Source organism: Schistosoma mansoni, chromosome W (assembly GCF_000237925.1).
Source record: "Schistosoma mansoni strain Puerto Rico chromosome W, complete genome".
Lineage (NCBI taxonomy): Eukaryota > Metazoa > Platyhelminthes > Trematoda > Strigeidida > Schistosomatidae > Schistosoma > Schistosoma mansoni.
Window position 1 is genome coordinate 37030635 of NC_031502.1, and position 13528 is coordinate 37044162.

Consider the following 13528-nt stretch of genomic DNA (forward strand, 5'->3'; position numbering starts at 1 on the left):
ATATATATATATATATATATATATATATAATGTTCATTTATGGATTACCAGTACTGCACTAATGCGATTACTTTAAGATTATTTACTCAGAAGTTTTACATACATGTTGAATTGCACAACGACAAGTGAAAGGGGAATGTATGGAATTACGAATAACTTTCTTTAATTTTTGTTTTAGAATGTTTTTATGTTCGTGGATAATCAAATGAGCTTCGGATATCTAACCGATGCCAATAACTATACGAAAGGTAAACTGCACAACGACTTGTGGCAAACGATGGACAATCCTCAAGTAAGTCTGAAAACTCAACATGTTCATTATTCCTATTTTGAAATAAACCTTATTTCCGCACTGCTCAGTGTCGCATTATGGACTACACGAAATTCAGTAGTCACCAAAAAGGAGTTCATCATTGGCAGAAATTTTATTTGAATTTTTTGAAGTTTAATTACATGAAAAACCAGTTACAGGTTAGAGATACATCAAGTACACGAAGTCGCTTCAGCAGATGAATTTTCCGAAATAAAGACTGTATGCATAAGCACTTTCAGGAGCAACAAGGGACTAAAGACAGATCTACAAAAGAAAAACATCCCGATAGAAATCAGCGCAGCCCTGTCTGCGCATTATCAGAATCAACATCCAAACAATCATTGTTATAAACTGCGTAGATAAACAAAGATGACAACTGTTTCATTTTGTGAGCAAATATTATCGTCAGAAATTGATTATTACCTACTATATACATTGTAGCTACACTTTCTAATAACCCGAAATTCACTTTAAACAGGACTGGGAAGAACAATACATACACCCGCAATACTTCAACTTTGCGAAACCTGAAGTGACAATGACAGATATTGCACAGCCATGCCCAGACGTATTTTGGTTTCCTTTAGTATCAGAAACTTTCTGCAAACATCTTATAGAAGAAGTAGAAAATTATGGACAATGGTCTACAGGAGATAACTATGACCCACGATTGGAAGGAGGATACGAAAATGTACCAACAAGAGACATTCACATGCGCCAAATCGGTTGGGAGGAGCACTGGCTGCATGTTCTAGAAAAATACGTCCATAAGATCCAAAAGAAACTCTTTCAAGGGTATGATGATAAGGTATGTACTCTCCAATATGAAATGATGCACCCATTTAATATTTCATAATAACTGTGATTTCATCTGTACATTATTGTAGCCATGGGCTCGCATGAATTTTGTCGTCAGATACAAACCAGACGAACAACCTTCCTTGAGACCTCACCACGATGCATCCTCTTACACAATTAATATTGGACTAAACCAGCCTGGAAAAGACTACAAAGTGAGTAATTCTTGACAAGAGTAAAACACTTATTAGAGCAGAGAATTAAACGTATTCCTTTCATTTACAGGGAGGTGGAATACGCTACAATCGATACAACTGCTCAATAGTAGATACGCGTGTTGGGTGGGCATTGGTTAGTCCAGGAAGAGTGACTCATCTACACGAAGGACTACCAACGACAGGAGGGACACGGTACATCTTCGTTACTTTTGTCAATCCCTAACTTTGTCCTCTTTGTACGTATTTGTTTGGAAAATTACAACATTTAATGGTAATAAAAGCTTTGCTTTGATGATTGCATGCATTACAGTAATAACCCAAAATAGTGTAACTGTCTTAACTACGCATATCTCGAATAGCTAAAAAAAGACAAACTGAAAAACTTACGATCAATCGTTTCATGTTCAAATATTTTCTTATTAGTGGACGGATTTCTGAATGAAATTCACAATACAGTTGAATACTGTCTTAGTATAAATTTCGAACAGTAATTCTATTTCTCTTATTCAATTCAAGCTGCAGTAATCCTGAAACTACGAATTCGAGGTTTCTTGAGATGCGAATGACTTCACGTAGCATGCGCCTAGACATTCCCACTAGCTTTTTCAGAAAATTCAAAGCTCACATACATTGCGATCGACAATGACTTACAACACCTGTTTTCGCGAGAATTCAAAGCGCCACGGCGCTACGTAAGGGTCGATTACATTAAAACAAACGAAGCTCCCGAGATGAGTATAGTTTCGTTAAATACATTCAGTTGGAGCGAACCACCTAAATATCCAGTGAAAAGATGACTGATTTCAGTAACAGCGTTCAGGTCTTGCGGACTTCTCATTATTCATTGTCCACATAAAATTATTTCGGAATTACTTCATGTCAGTTCTTCATTTTCATTACTCTTCTGTATAATTTCTTAACATTAGAGTATTCTATTTTCTTATTTGCCATTCATACAACTGTAAAAGAAAGACAAAATGAATCATAATTCTTGTCTATATATTTATTTCGTATCATATGTTAGTGAACAGATGAAGGAATTGTATTACAGACAAGTGATGAAACAGTCGTACACTGAAGCAGAAATGCATCTCAGTAAAAATGGGGTTAACACAAATGTTGTCAGTGTTTAGTAACGCCCTGAAGGAAAACGTCAGGTTAAAATGCAGCGCTACTTACGATCATAGCTACGCGAACGAGACCTTGAACGAGAATAACGTCCACGTGGAGAAATACTTCGTCTCCGAGGAATAGGGCGTCTAAAAAAGGATCGAAAGCTAACTTATTCCTGAAAGATAATAACCACTAGCATGGTAACATAAATTGAAAAACACAATTAACGAAAATGAACAACCGCACGACTTTAGGACCACTGAGGAAAATTATTACCAGCAGACAAAAACTGTTGTGAAATCAATAAAACGAAAAGTGTGAACGGTCGGAATTATTATTACTTAATTGAGTTACTTCGTAGATTTCGGAAATGAAGAATCAAAACGCAGATAAGTATCTCAAAGGAGGATGTTTTCTGAGCTTGAGATAGAAAAAATGCAAAAAGAATCTACTAGAAACACGTATTAATTATACCAACAGTAAAGGTAATTAGAATCAAATGTTAGGTTGGAAATTTGAGAATGTGAAGTAAAATGCGATTGTCCTACTAAAACTGTCTGTCGTTTCTAAGTAAGATATAACAGAATAAAAAATCACTGAAAGAGCCCGAAGATGAAAAGGCAAACTTCAGCGGGAAAATAGTGAAAATAGTTGAATTCCAAAGAAATCGTGAACCGACTCATGTTAGACCACCACTACAAGCCTGGAAATCCAAACGGCTTTTATTTAAAATTATATAACAAGAATACGAAAATTGAGCATTGTTTAGCACCTACCTAGATGGTCGCCCCATGTATATGCCGGGAGTAGGTGAATGTGGTCGTTCAGTTATGCTGAAATCACATCTAATAGGTCGTCCATCGATTTCCATTCCATGCGCATCGGCCTTTGCAGCTTTTGCGTCAGCAACGTGAGTGAAATATACAAAACCAAATCCACGAGAACGACCTAAAGATTACATAGAGTAGAGCTAACAAACCTGTGTAGTTATCGAAGACTAATTGTACATCTTCAATATTTCCATACTGCGAAAAAATATCATAAAGGTTCCTTTCTTGTGTGTGAAGGGATAAACCGAAGACACCAAGACACCTGGAAGGGGTAGGATTTTCTCGTGGCCCAAGAAACCTCCTGAAATAAAATTACAGAAAACAGCTAGTGTCTGAACATTTGAATAATGAAATCTCATGACAAAATAACATTTTACTACCAAGAGATATGACTGGATTTTTCGGTCACAATGCATGACTTATCTCACGTTTCTTATCTATGGAGAAGTACAGCGAGTTGCTACGTGGGATGGATCTCAGAAAGTTGTCAGAACATTCTTTAGACGAACTTCGAGTGAGTACTAGAGATTTTCTAGGTCGGATTCATAGAAATAGTTAATTTAGTGGTGGTAGTATATAAAAGATAGGTTGTATATAAGGATATAGTCTGGGAAGAAAAAACGTTATGAAGCTATTTTAATCTTAAGGTTTAAGGGAAGATAAAGAGTGGGTCGATTAAGAGGCTATGACCTTTTGACATAACTAGGTTATTCGCAATGAGGTTGACATACAGGTGTATGATGACGGGCTAGTTTTTTCCGCATAATTATCGTAAACGCTGACTAAAGGTCGCTTGCAGCTGTAAATATATATTCACCTTGTCTTCTGTTGTATCACGAGTACCGAGATCTTATCGTATATATTTCAAAATCCTTTCTGCTGCCATTGTCAGTAGTTTGAGGATTTCCTTCATAGTTTAACCTTGGTATACTAACTTGCTGAAGCACACATTTCAGGTTTGACGACCGACTAATAGGTGAACGTACGTGCTCTACCAAAGACACGAAAATTGCCGCGGTCATCGCGAGTCTGCTAGTCACATATCTCGAACTTGAGCACCACTAAACGCCTAAGCGAATAAATATTAAAAGGATTAGTGTACATAGACTTGCAAGAACGGCAGATAACAATATTGACCACCAGTTGGATGATGAGGGACCTTACTTCACGATTACTGATCGAAAATCTTAAAGACCAAATCAAGAAAAACTGTCGGTTAGTTAACGAAATGTCTGATGGAAAGTTTTTGTTGTAAATCCTGAAATAGACAAACAGTTTTCAACTATCTTCGAAACAAAAACTTTTGTGTTGGTTTGCTAGCCTATATGCGCGGAACAGGATTTACTTATTAAGGTAGGTAATAAATGTACGCATACACGTAACTCTCAACCGTTATCTGTCTTCTAGTAAGTAAACTGAACCAGCCACAAGTCACTTAATATTTATCAGTGAGTGTCAACGTGACTACGTGCTATCTGTTTCAGTTTCAGTTTGGAAAGGACAGGAGGCTTGGTGGCCTGTGTTAGTCCTGGCAATGATGGTCTCTCAGCCGATCCAACTTTCTTTTGAAGGAGTCGACGGATGGAGCCTCAACCACGTGCTGAGGTAATGAATTCCACTCGTTGATTATTCGATGGGAAAGTCGGTAGTCAGCTGACAAGTAATTCGTTCTGGGCTTGTGAACTTTTTTGGAGTGTCCTCGTAGATTTTCTGTTTTGGAAGACAAGAAAAATGAGGGCATATCAGGTGCAAATTTGTCATTTAGCAATTTGAAAACTATAATCAAGTCACCTCTGATTCTTCTATATGACAGCGGGAATAGGTTTAGCTTGGTCAGTCTAGTACCATACGGGAGCTTCGCTATTCCGGGAATCAGCCTAGTTGCTGTTCTCTGAACTCTTTCCAAGAGTTCACTGTCTTTTTTTAGGCAGGGGTTAGCTGCTTGTATACAGTACTCAAGTTTAGGGCGTACGAACACTGTATACAAAGTCAGAAACGTTTTAGCGTCAAGATGCCTAAAAGCCCTGCGTATGGACCATAAAGTCCTAAAACCTTTGGCGGCTATTGCACGGCAGTGTGCAGTAGTCTTTAAGTCTTGACTAGCGATGACGCCTAAGTCATTGTGTGCCTGAACAATAGGTAACTCAGTGTTATTCATCGTGTATGTATCTGTACCCTGGTGGCCAATATGCATCACGATACACTTGGAAGTGTTTATCGGCAATTGCCAGGTTTGGGACCGTTCAGATAATCTCTCCAGGTCATTTTGAAGTTCTAAGCTATCGCCCTTGCTTTGTATCGCTCTCCATATCTTGACATCATCAGCATAGAGTAAGACCGATGACGATGGTAGACGAGGGAGGTCATTTACGTACAGGAGGAATAACACTGGCCCCAAAACTGTACCCTGTGGGAATCCACTAAGCACAGTTTCCCAGCTAGACAACTTGGAGTTCACCCTTACTCTTTGTTAACGCCCAACTAGGAAGTCTTTTATCCACTGAGATTTTGTCTCGTTCGTCCCCAGTAACCTAAATCTGTCCCACATTTTCCTTCTTTTACGGAGAAGGATGCGAACCTTCCTACTGAACCACGGTGGGGAGTTTCTCGGTCTCTTAGGTGTAGTCAAAGGGATGTGGGGGGCGGTAACTTTTAAGTATAAATTCCGAATACGTCCCAAGCCGTTTCGATTGATGACTCTGGGTCTATTTTCCAATCTACTGATGATGCTGAGTGCATGATGTCTTGTATGTTTGCTTTCCAGACGTTAGGTCTGGATTGAGCTGAAGCGTACTCGTGATCGACAGTTATATGGAAGTCAAAGCTTAAAACTGCATGATCACTTTTGCCTAGGGGTGGCATGTAATCCAGGTTTGCAACATCATCCTCATAATGAGTCAATATAAGATCTAGTAAGGATGATGCAGAACCCGGGTCGTACCTAGTTGCTTCCTTCACGTGTTGCACTAGAGCACAAGTGATTATCGCATCAACTAGTTCCTGTTCGAAGGAGTTTGCTGACGATTCAGTCCGAAGATTTCCCCAGTCCACCATGGGTGCATTGAAGTCCCCTAAGATTAGACATCGATCGCTTCGTGATAAAGTGTTGAGACTGCTTAGCAGGACCTCGTTTGCCTCACAGCTTGGACTGCGATAGATCAAACTAAGTAGTAACTCTTGTCCCCTGCATTTCAGGCGGCAGCAAACTAATTCATACGTCCCACTCTCATGGGATACACTGTCGATAATGGTGAATGGAATAGCATTCCTAATGAATAGAGCTACTCCCCCTCCTTTACGCGTTTGTATTCTATCGGCCCTTACCAATGTAAAACCCTCGAAATCAAGTTCACTACTATCTATAGACGGCGTCAGCCATGTTTCTGTGACTGCGATTATGTCTGGCCTAGTTGAGTCAATCTGTACACCTAGTTCCGGTAGCTTATTTAGTAAGATCCGGGCGTTCGTATAACAGATCCGAAGCCTATTTAGGTGGCCTCGTGCTTCACCCAGAGTGGCTTCGGCATCATCCTCTGTCGAAGCCTCACAACCCGAAAATTTACAATTTTCAGGTCTTTTTCGCCAGCGTCTAATCTGAGCTGCAGTTCCTTTTCGGCTTCCCGTCTTTTAACACGGTCCGCCAACGGTAAGTCCTTACGGAGAAAAACTCCTGAACCCTTTAATTTGTGTCCATTTTCTAAGATTAAGTCGCGTTCGTTTGAGGATTTGAAAACGACTTTGAGTAGTCTAGACTGATTTGGTTTCAGATGCGCTAGATTTCCTAATCTATACACCTTTAGCAAGGTGACTCCGGGGATGTTTTTGGGCATAACTTGGTTGAGTAGTTGTTTTATCAACACAATGTCATGCTCAAAACGAGCTTTCGGTTCTAAGTTGTCACTCTCCTTGACTCTATGGAGAATGACTGATCTGTCGCTGTGATCAGACCTCGGCTTGTCGACCCTTTTGGTGGGGGTATGACTTCCTTTTACGTCATTTTGGCGTTTTTTTCTTACGACCCGTACCCAATCGCCAACGTTCTTTGGAGTGGTAACCACATTCGCGTCAGGCGTACTGTGGGATTCCGGAAGAGTCAGGACGACTTGGGAGATCGGGTCATCTTTCGCGCTGGAAACCGATCGAGCCTTGCGGTTTCGGCTTCCTGAAGTTCCCTTCTGGGTACCATTTTTGATACGAGGGACAGAAGAGACTTTTTTGCGCGAGTTTCTGGTTGTAACAGTCCTCTTTGGAGGATGTTCTTCCTCCTTAGTAGGGTGTGGGTCGGCAGTTTTTGGACTCACTTGGGCCTGCCTTGTGTCAATCTGCGTGTCGACAGATTGAGTTCTGACTGATGTATCCCGACCGCGCTTGCCGAGACACTTTTTTGCGGCATTTACTATTGAAATGGCCTCGGTTAGCAGGCTATTTGCATCCAAACAGCACTGTTGACATAGCCATACACATCCATTTTTACTAAACCGCTTGAAAGCTGCAGGTGTTAGATTCGTGCAAACATCGTGGTACCAACCTTTGCACTCATCGCACTGCATGCCGCTATCAACAGGATATCGACATCCTGGGCGGTGGCAAATGCTTTTGTTGCATCTTCCAGTCATTTTAAGATGCGAAAGTGAGTATTGACTATAGGTAGAAAAAAAAAACTATAAACAGTTAGGACCAAAGTACTAACAGACACAATGGAAAAAAAGGTACTCTGGAGTACCGACGATAAAACTATTTAGGATACCAAAGATGATACTCTAATAGAATACTTTAACTGAAAGAAATTCAATCAAAGTATAAAAACAGTAGTCTTGATACGTTAATAACGATCAAAACAATAGAATTTACTCAACGAGGAAAAATACCACTGTCCTTTTTAAATAGCGCGCAAAATTGAACAGATTTACACTGCTGGAACATATAGTTGTTGACTCAAAAGAGGTGACTACTATTAGAAGTATGGTACGGTTGAGAAAACGACTTAACAAATCCCAAACTGACAAACAAGGCAATGTGCGCAAGTAAAAGGTGTATCATAGGGGATTGGCAACCTACATGAGTTTTAGTTCGCCTGGTACAGAATTAAAAAGGAAATCGTGCGAAACGAATGAAAGTACATTCGATATGAAGTAAAAAGAATATATGACTTACTTTCGACCGGAACTTCTATATCCGTAGCCAGGGCTGCGACGATAAAAGTCACGACTACCGCTGCGGCTCCTATAGCGACGCGAGTGTGATCTGAAATATGCTTGTATGCATTTTCAACTCACTTGGAACGAGATCGAGACCGACTGTATCGTCGACTTCTGGGTGATACACTGTTTCTATAACCATTCGAAGTAATTGGCGAGTCTGTCCTACGCATGACGACCAAGAAGTTGTTTAACTCTGAATTTGCCGCTGGTAACTAGGATAATAGTTACTTCAAACAAATTATTCGTAAGAAAGACTATCTACAAGCAAAAATCTTAGGTTTGTTGAAATATATAATTTCAGACTCAAACTCACTAGTTGTTATGAGCGTATTCTATTCATCGGGTTTCGCGCTGAAAATAAAATAGTACGTACAGCCGAAAGTGGGTTGTTTTCTTGTTTTTAATTCGTTACAATCAAAATATACGTTTTTTTTGTCGTCGATCGAACCAGGATTTGAAATGAATTGTGACATCTATTCGATCCTGCGTCTTTTTGCGCGTCAGCTAATACGCGTCATTTTTGTACGACGATTTTGCGTCTCTGTCTAGGTACCTTAACTCCGTGCTAAAGTTTTACTCGTTTTTTAAATAAAAGGTACTGTAATTTAGAGCGATCGGTATATAAAGGGCAAACCAGACATACGATTTGTTAAACAGTTGCCAACGTAGTAAGGTTCATCTCTTTCCTGTTTTTGGCCACTGGAAGTTCCTTGATCGCACCCAACGCTTCAGCTTCTCGATATGAAAAGTTGTATTTACTAAGGCAGCCTTCAGTATCAAGTATTGAACGTCATGTAGCCTATACTTATTCTCCCATTTTCAGTGATATGTTTATTCAATATTCTTTCGATTGTATTAGCAGAAAACTCAAATGTTACGTTTTCTGATAGAGAACTTCAGTATTTTTTTAAATATGGAAAGTGAAACTTCTTATGATTTGGTCTTAAAACCTGGAATTCCTTTGAATATCATCACAGGTGGTCAGTACTTGAAGGTCAGAGAGGTAAGATACATCGATAGTTTAAGCGTTTTCAGGTTCACGATAAGCCAGTTTTAAATCATCTCGTAACTTACAGTAAGATGGCAAGATCATTTAAAGCGTTCCACCATCTTAAAATAAGTTAGTTTGACCTTATATGATTTTCGTATCTCGCCGTCGGACTCGTTCTAACATATCCTCTTCGTATCTAAAACAAGAACTTAGTCAGAATCCCTTATTCCAGATGCGGCTTTACAAACTTGGGGGTATAATGCCCCCAAATCATTTTTTTCATTTAAATGGCTCAAGAATTTAAGAATAATCCATAAGACGCTGAAGTCTTTGGGAGGAGCATCCTTACAGTTACTCGTAATCCTATTTTTGTGTCGAGTTATGTTTCCTACACCTTTAAAAACCACTGCTTTTTGTGTGATACCACTCTATTTATTGTAAACTTATAAAAGTCGCCACAATTATTTATCTACCTCGCGACAGATGACCTTGTTAGAATCAATTTCTGATGTAAAACTATTCATCCTCTCGACCAGTAAAATTGACTCTTGTAATATTATCCTACCAGTCATACAGTTTATAGATCTCCAAATCATAATATTTATAACCAGAGGATAGAACAGATAACTCCGTGACAGTTGTTAAATCGTTTACTTTAAGGGAATCATGCTCTTCACAAATCGTCAAGTTGACAAGGCTCTATTTCCTCATAGCTGTTGCCCCCTGTCATTGAGAAAGTTTATTTATTTATTTAAACACAAATATTGGTTCAAGGAAGCACCAGATACATATGCGCCACACAAATCTCACTTGATTTGTGTAAGGGCTGTGATACTGTCCAGATGCCCAAACTGAAGCAGATGGTTTTCTTAGGGGGCCACACCCGGAGCCTTTGGCCTAAAGATCTGACCCACAAGGCAGTGGAGCATCGTGAGGAGATGCAGTCTCATGGTAGCCGGTGACTGACGATTGGTTCATACGCCATTTGTTCCCTCAAGATACTGGAGCCCATGTGCACCATTGGTTTGGAGTCAGGATTTTCCAACTCCTCTAGGTGGACTTTCCGTGTCCACCAACCCGGTTAAAGTGCCGGACATTCGCTTTTCGCCCTCTCAATTTCGTAAACAACACCCATGGCACGAGAAGGTAGTGAGTAGGACATCCTTGGCAGAGGCTATATACGCGTGGCCATGTGAGAGCATTTCGAGTGGGAGAGAGTACTAACCTCACTCTCGGCCGTACCAGGGCATTTTGGGGCGGTGTTGCCTACAGCCGCTGCCTTTCCCATCTCTTTTGCTTTCGTTGCCCACCACTATTCACGATCGTTCCTTAGACTTTTAGTCAACCTAGATCTGATTTGTTCACTCTCTTCGTCGTGATCAGAGCCTGAAGGGATGAGTTTACGAGAATCCATCAGTGAAATAGACTTGGAAGAAATCCATTGGTTTTTTGGGACCCTGTGGTTTAAATTACTAATAGATGTGACTGCTTTTTCCACAGTTGTTCGTATCTCTTTCCAAGCAGCATCTGGGTCAGTCTCGTTTACAGAACTGCCTAGATATGAACTCAGTTGTTCCTGGAATTTACATTTGGTTTTCTCGTTCTCCAGTTCAATCCTAATGGGTCTTCTTAGTGTAGTTTTCCTGCGTCCAGCGAGGCGCAGACAAATGCGTGCTCGTATTAAAGCGTGACTATTGCCATTTCTTATAGACTGGCACAATCAGTGATCAAAATCAGTCAGATTAGATAACGACCAGTTCCCAGATTCTACCTAAGACCTCGGTCAATCTCGCTGCTAATACTGGACCGCCATCCTTAAAAATCTCAGGGGTAAACCTGTCAGGGCTTGCTGCTCTCCCTCGTTTAAGATTTCTTATAGCTTTTTCAACCTCGTAAAGAGTTGGTGGACTTACATTAACTTGCCATTCAGGTCGACTGGGGATCGATGGAAACCGAAGTGTAGCTGAAGGCCAGTTGAACTGACCCCTAAATTGTTCTGCCCATCGATCCAATCTCCTGGACTGAGAATGAATGACATGTCCATCTTTATCTGAGATAGTTTCACTGATATTTGGGATCCTAATACCGGTTTCTTTAACAAATCTGAATAGCTGTCTGCTGTTACCTATTGCCACTGCCTTTTCCATCTCTCTTGCTTTCGCTATCCACCACTGTTCACCATCATTGCATAAGCCTCTTATTAGCCTTCGCTTAAGCTGACTCCGCTCTTCGTTATGTTCAGAGCCAGGTGGGATGAGTTTTCGAGCATCTACCAGTGCGGGAGATGCTGCCGAGATCCATTGTTTCTCCCTGACCTTATGGTTTACCTTACTAGCGGATATCACTGCTGTTTCCACAGCTTTTCTGATGTCATTCCACTCTGCCTCGGGGTGGGCACAACTTACATGGCTGCCTAACTGTTTTTCCAGTTGTTCCTGAAATATATTCTTAGTTTTCCTATCACTAAGTAGAACCCTTAGAGGTTTCCCTGCAGCGTCTTTCCTACGTCCAGTAAGACGCAGACAGACACGTGTTCGCACTAGAGCATGATCTGAGTCTAAACATGTGCTCCAGAATGAGCGACAGTCTTCTATCGAGCCCATCCATCGGTGGCTGATAGCGATGTGATCTAATTGGGTCCAACGGTGGGACGAATTCGGGGGTCGCCATGTCAAAAGATGTTTTCCCTTATGCTTAAAGTTAGTATTTGCAAGAAATAGGCGGTTATCTGAGCATAGCTACAACAGACGGTTTCCATGATCTGTTCTTTCAGCTACGACACCATGAGATCCACCCAGGTGTTTTTCCCTTTCACTTAGTTTACCTACTTGAGCATTAAAGTCACCTGTCACTATTACTAAATCTGAACGCTTAGCTTTTCGGAGGTCGGAAAGTTTCCTGTAAAACTCATCTTTTATATCATCTGAGCTGCAGTCAGTGGGAGAGTAGGCAGAGACGACGAAGAGGCAACGACGAGTTTCCCTATCTTTCCGTGTCCTTACTGATCCGTTTAGTCGGACAGCGCATAGACGACTGTCTACTGGGATCCAGTCTAAAAGAGCTAGTCCTGCCCTAGGACTCAATGCTATACCTACTCCAACGAGGCTACGGGAAGCAGCATCAGGGCTTCCAGACACACGAAGTGTGAATCGATTTGGTTCTTTATTTTGACATGGTGAGATCAAGTGAATGACGATACTTGGATCTTGTATGCGCGTTTCAGAGACGCAGCACACATCGATGGTGCGAGATTCTAAAGTCTTAGTTAAGGAGGCCTGTTGTTCTATTTGGCACAATCTTCGAACGTTAAAAGTTCCTACATGTAGTTTAGAGCGTGGTTTCAGGAGACCAGGAATAACGTTCCGTGTACTCGAATCGTTTGCCCTAGTGGTGCGAGGTGATAAAAGGAGAGTAGTCGTGGAGATAAGAGAGTTATTAGGAGGTGTAGGAGGGATTCGAATGTGATCGTGTGCAGTTACGGGTACTTACTTACTTGCGCCTGTTACTCCCAATGGAGCATAGGCCGCCGACCAGCATTCTCCAACCCACTCTGTCTTGGGTCTTCCTTTCTAGTTCTATCCAGTTTTTGTTCATTCTTCTCATGTCTGTCTCCATTTATCGGCGCAATGTGTTCTTTGGTATTCATCTTCTCCTTTGGCCTTCAGGATTGCATTTGAGGGCTTGTCTTGTGACGCAGTTGGGTGATTTCCTAAATTTGTATCCTATCCATTTGCAGCGCTTCGTGATTTCTTCCTCCACTGGAATCTGGTTTGTTGTCTCCCACAGTAGATTGTTGCTGATAGTGTCTGGCCAACGGATCCGAAGTATCTTGCGTAGACAACTGTTAATAAACACCTGTATCTTCTGGATGATAGCTTTCGTAGTTCTCCAAGCTTCCACCCCATACAGTAGAACTGTCTTGACATTTGTATTAAAAATTCTGATCTTGATGTTGGTTGACAATTGTTTTGAGTTCCAGATGTTCTTCAGTTGTAAATATGCTGCTCTTGCTTTGCCGATCCTCGCCCTCACATCTGCATCTGATCCACCGTGTTCATCAATGA

The 13528-nt window shown here is 40.9% G+C and overlaps 2 protein-coding genes across 4 annotated transcripts in view; one reads left to right on the top strand and one right to left on the bottom strand.

The window, feature by feature from the left end:
* Nucleotides 1-1552, top strand: part of Smp_045940 (putative procollagen-lysine,2-oxoglutarate 5-dioxygenase) — a gene marked incomplete at both ends in the record, with an annotated part of 33556 nt that extends 32004 nt beyond the window's left edge. Inside the window, 4 exons of the mRNA XM_018789572.1 lie at nucleotides 179-292; nucleotides 792-1121; nucleotides 1201-1326; nucleotides 1397-1552. Of these exons, the coding sequence (XP_018655001.1) occupies nucleotides 179-292; nucleotides 792-1121; nucleotides 1201-1326; nucleotides 1397-1552 (726 nt within the window). The remainder of the gene's footprint in view (nucleotides 1-178; nucleotides 293-791; nucleotides 1122-1200; nucleotides 1327-1396) is intronic.
* Nucleotides 1034-8677, bottom strand: Smp_045950.1 (transformer-2-related; the record flags this gene model as incomplete). Of its 3 annotated transcripts, XM_018789574.1 has the most annotated exons (6): nucleotides 2309-2469; nucleotides 2509-2588; nucleotides 3219-3390; nucleotides 3422-3573; nucleotides 8427-8516; nucleotides 8549-8643. In XM_018789574.1, the coding sequence occupies 6 exons, from the start codon at nucleotides 8641-8643 to the stop codon at nucleotides 2459-2461; spliced, it is 600 nt and encodes a 199-aa protein (XP_018655003.1). In that variant the 3' UTR covers nucleotides 2309-2458. The 3 variants fall into 3 exon arrangements, with proteins under 3 accessions (XP_018655002.1, XP_018655003.1, XP_018655004.1); XM_018789573.1 differs by lacking the exons at nucleotides 2309-2469; nucleotides 2509-2588 and adding an exon at nucleotides 1034-2288; XM_018789575.1 differs by having other exon boundaries at nucleotides 2309-2588; nucleotides 8549-8677.
* Nucleotides 8678-13528: the final 4851 nt, after the last annotated feature.